This window comes from Agrilus planipennis, unplaced genomic scaffold (genome assembly GCF_000699045.2).
Source record: "Agrilus planipennis isolate EAB-ADULT unplaced genomic scaffold, Apla_2.0 scaffold3232, whole genome shotgun sequence".
Lineage (NCBI taxonomy): Eukaryota > Metazoa > Arthropoda > Insecta > Coleoptera > Buprestidae > Agrilus > Agrilus planipennis.
Window position 1 is genome coordinate 1 of NW_020441885.1, and position 1,234 is coordinate 1,234.

The 1,234-nt window shown below is 29.0% G+C and overlaps 1 protein-coding gene across 1 annotated transcript; it reads left to right on the forward strand.

The window, feature by feature from the left end:
* The first annotated feature begins 10 nt into the window (after positions 1-10).
* On the forward strand, positions 11-732 carry LOC108743879 (putative RNA polymerase II subunit B1 CTD phosphatase RPAP2 homolog). Its single transcript, XM_018479477.2, has 4 exons — positions 11-171; positions 233-344; positions 404-568; positions 622-732. Exons 1-4 carry the CDS (start codon positions 92-94, stop codon positions 730-732), a joined length of 468 nt encoding a protein of 155 aa, XP_018334979.1. The 5' UTR covers positions 11-91.
* The last annotated feature ends 502 nt before the right edge of the window (positions 733-1,234 follow it).

Genomic DNA, 1,234 nt, shown 5'->3' on the forward strand with positions numbered 1-1,234 from the left:
TATGTAAAAAACTTATTGTTATTTATATGTATATTATCGCCTATAAACTTATTATTTTTGCAACGAATTTGTGATTTCGTAAACTGTTAACATGGAAGATTCCCTTGAGGACTACCTTCGTTTATCACAAAATGTTAGGAAAAACGAGCAAATTGACCAGCGAGAAAAAATGTAAGTGCATTGTAGTATTCAGTTTATTCCTAGTTTAATTAATTTTTTCATTGGAATGTAGAAAAAGTACTCTAATAACACTACAAAAAAAGAAGGAGTCTGAGACAAGAGCTATGAAAATTGTGGAATTTATGATTGAAGGAAGACTAAGAATAGAAACGTTTCTCCATTGTGTTAGTATTTATTATATAAATATGTAATTATCATACATTTTTTTTATTTCATATTGCAGTTGCTTTATATAAATCAAGATTATTATCAGGATATTGTGGAAGAAAGGGCATTAAATAAGGTCTGTGGATATGCTATATGTTCTGAAAAAATACCAGAAATGCCTAAAAAACAGTTTCACATTTCATTCAAAGCCAATAAAGTGTATGATATAACAGACAGAAAAGTAAGTTAATAACTACTTATACTATAGCACACTTTTAAATGTTACCGTTGTAGAATTATTGTAGCAATTTTTGTTATAAGGCAAGTTTACACATTAAAAAACAAATTGAAGTAAGTCCTTTGTGGCTACGATCTTATGATAATCTGCCTGACTTTTGTATTTAATTAAAAACGCTTCTCAAATAATAGGAACGATGCCGCTACCCCATAGTAAATAAACGCACAGCGCAAAAAAGTTTAACAACAATTTTTTCTTGATTAATATGATAACGTTAAGTTTGCCTGTTTATTATTTACGTAATTTCTATTTCGCTTAGATAAGTTGAATCTTTTGTCATTGTATTAATTAAAAAATAGAGAATGGAAGGAAGTAGAAAAGAAAACTAGAATGAACGGTTGTTGATTAGTTTTTTATTTTATGGGGACAGTGGGGGTTATTAGAGACACCTAATACTGGTATATAAAAAAAAGATGTCCTGCATTATTAATGAGTTAAAGATTGCCCTTGCCTTTTCTATTTACCCGTCACAATATGGAATATGTAATTAAATTAGTAGCAAGAGCGCCTTAAATTATTAATATTACCCCACTTTCCCCTGTGTTATTAATTGCAGATGTAAAAAAGTTAATCGGTTCCTATTGTATTCCTATGGTTTTGTGATTTTTC